This window comes from Etheostoma spectabile, unplaced genomic scaffold (genome assembly GCF_008692095.1).
Source record: "Etheostoma spectabile isolate EspeVRDwgs_2016 unplaced genomic scaffold, UIUC_Espe_1.0 scaffold00013012, whole genome shotgun sequence".
Taxonomy (NCBI): domain Eukaryota; kingdom Metazoa; phylum Chordata; class Actinopteri; order Perciformes; family Percidae; genus Etheostoma; species Etheostoma spectabile.
The window spans coordinates 10,001-11,317 of record NW_022603977.1 but is presented as its reverse complement, the minus strand read 5'-3'; the positions used below and the strand labels follow the sequence as shown (position 1 = coordinate 11,317).

The following is a 1,317-nucleotide window of genomic DNA, read 5'->3' as shown; positions in this document are numbered from 1 at the left end:
GTGTCTCTCTGCAGATCTGGACCCGTGTCAGACCAACCCCTGTCAGAACCGGGGCATCTGCACTCTGGACCGAGGAGACTTCCTGTGTCTCTGTTCCCCGCAGTACCGCGGCAAGACCTGCAGCTCAGGTACCCAACCAATCACAGACCTCCACCTCAGGTACCCAACCAATCACAGACCTCCACCTCAGGTACACAACAAACCACAGACCTCCACCTCAGGTACACAACCAACCACAGACCTCCACCTCAGGTACACAACCAACCACAGACCTCCACCTCAGGTACACAACCAATCACAGACCTCCACCTCAGGTACACAACCAATCACAGACCTCCACCTCCAGGACACAACCAATCACAGACCTCCACCTCAGGTACACAACCAATCACAGACCTCCACCTCAGGTACACAACCAATCACAGACCTCCACCTCAGGAACACAACCAATCACAGACCTCCACCTCAGGAACACAACCAATCACAGACCTCCACCTCAGGAACACAACAAACCACAGACCTCCACCTCAGGTACACAGGGTGTTGTTTTTCCAGAGACAGTGAAGGCATCACAGGATGGATGATGTTGTTTTTCAGAGGACAGTGAAGCATCACAGGAGGATGGACGATGTTGTTTTTCCAGAGACAGTGAAGGCATCACAGGATGGATGATGTGTTTTCCAGAGACAAGTGAAGGCATCACAGGATGGATGATGTTGTTTTTCCAGAGACAGTGAAGGCATCACAGGATGGATGATGTTGTTTTTCCCCAGAGACAGTGAAGGCAGCACGGATGGATGATGTTGTTTTTCAGAGACAGTGAAGGCATCCACAGGATGGATGATGTTGTTTTTCAGAGACAGTGAAGGCATCGCAGGAGGATGATGTTGTTTTTCCAGAGACAGTGAAGCATCACAGGATGGATGATGTTGTTTTCCAGAGACAGTGAAGCATCACAGGATGGATGATGTTTGTTTTTCCAGAGACAGTGAAGGAATCACAGGATGGATGATGTTGTTTTCCAGAGACAGTGAAGGCATCACAGGATGGATGATGTTGTTTTTCCAGAGACAGTGAAGGCATCACAGGATGGATGATGTTGTTTTTCAGAGACAGTGAAGGCATCACAGGATGGACGATGTTGTTTTTCCAGAGACAGTAAAGGCATCACAGGATGGATGATGTTGTTTTTCCAGAGACAGTGAAGGCATCACAGGATGGATGATGTTGTTTTTCCAGAGACAGTGAAGGCATCACAGGATGGATGATGTTGTTTTTCCAGAGACAGTGAAGGCATCACAGGATGGATGATGTTGT

The 1,317-nt window shown here is 48.7% G+C and overlaps 1 protein-coding gene across 1 annotated transcript in view; it reads left to right on the top strand.

Annotated features, from left to right (window-relative positions):
• Positions 1 to 14: 14 nt before the first annotated feature.
• The window catches only part of LOC116679434 (venom prothrombin activator nigrarin-D), a gene marked incomplete at its 5' end in the record, with an annotated part of 7,917 nt that continues 6,614 nt past the window's right edge, over positions 15 to 1,317 (top strand). The window contains 1 exon segment of the mRNA XM_032509079.1: positions 15 to 128. Coding sequence (XP_032364970.1) covers positions 15 to 128 — 114 coding nt within the window.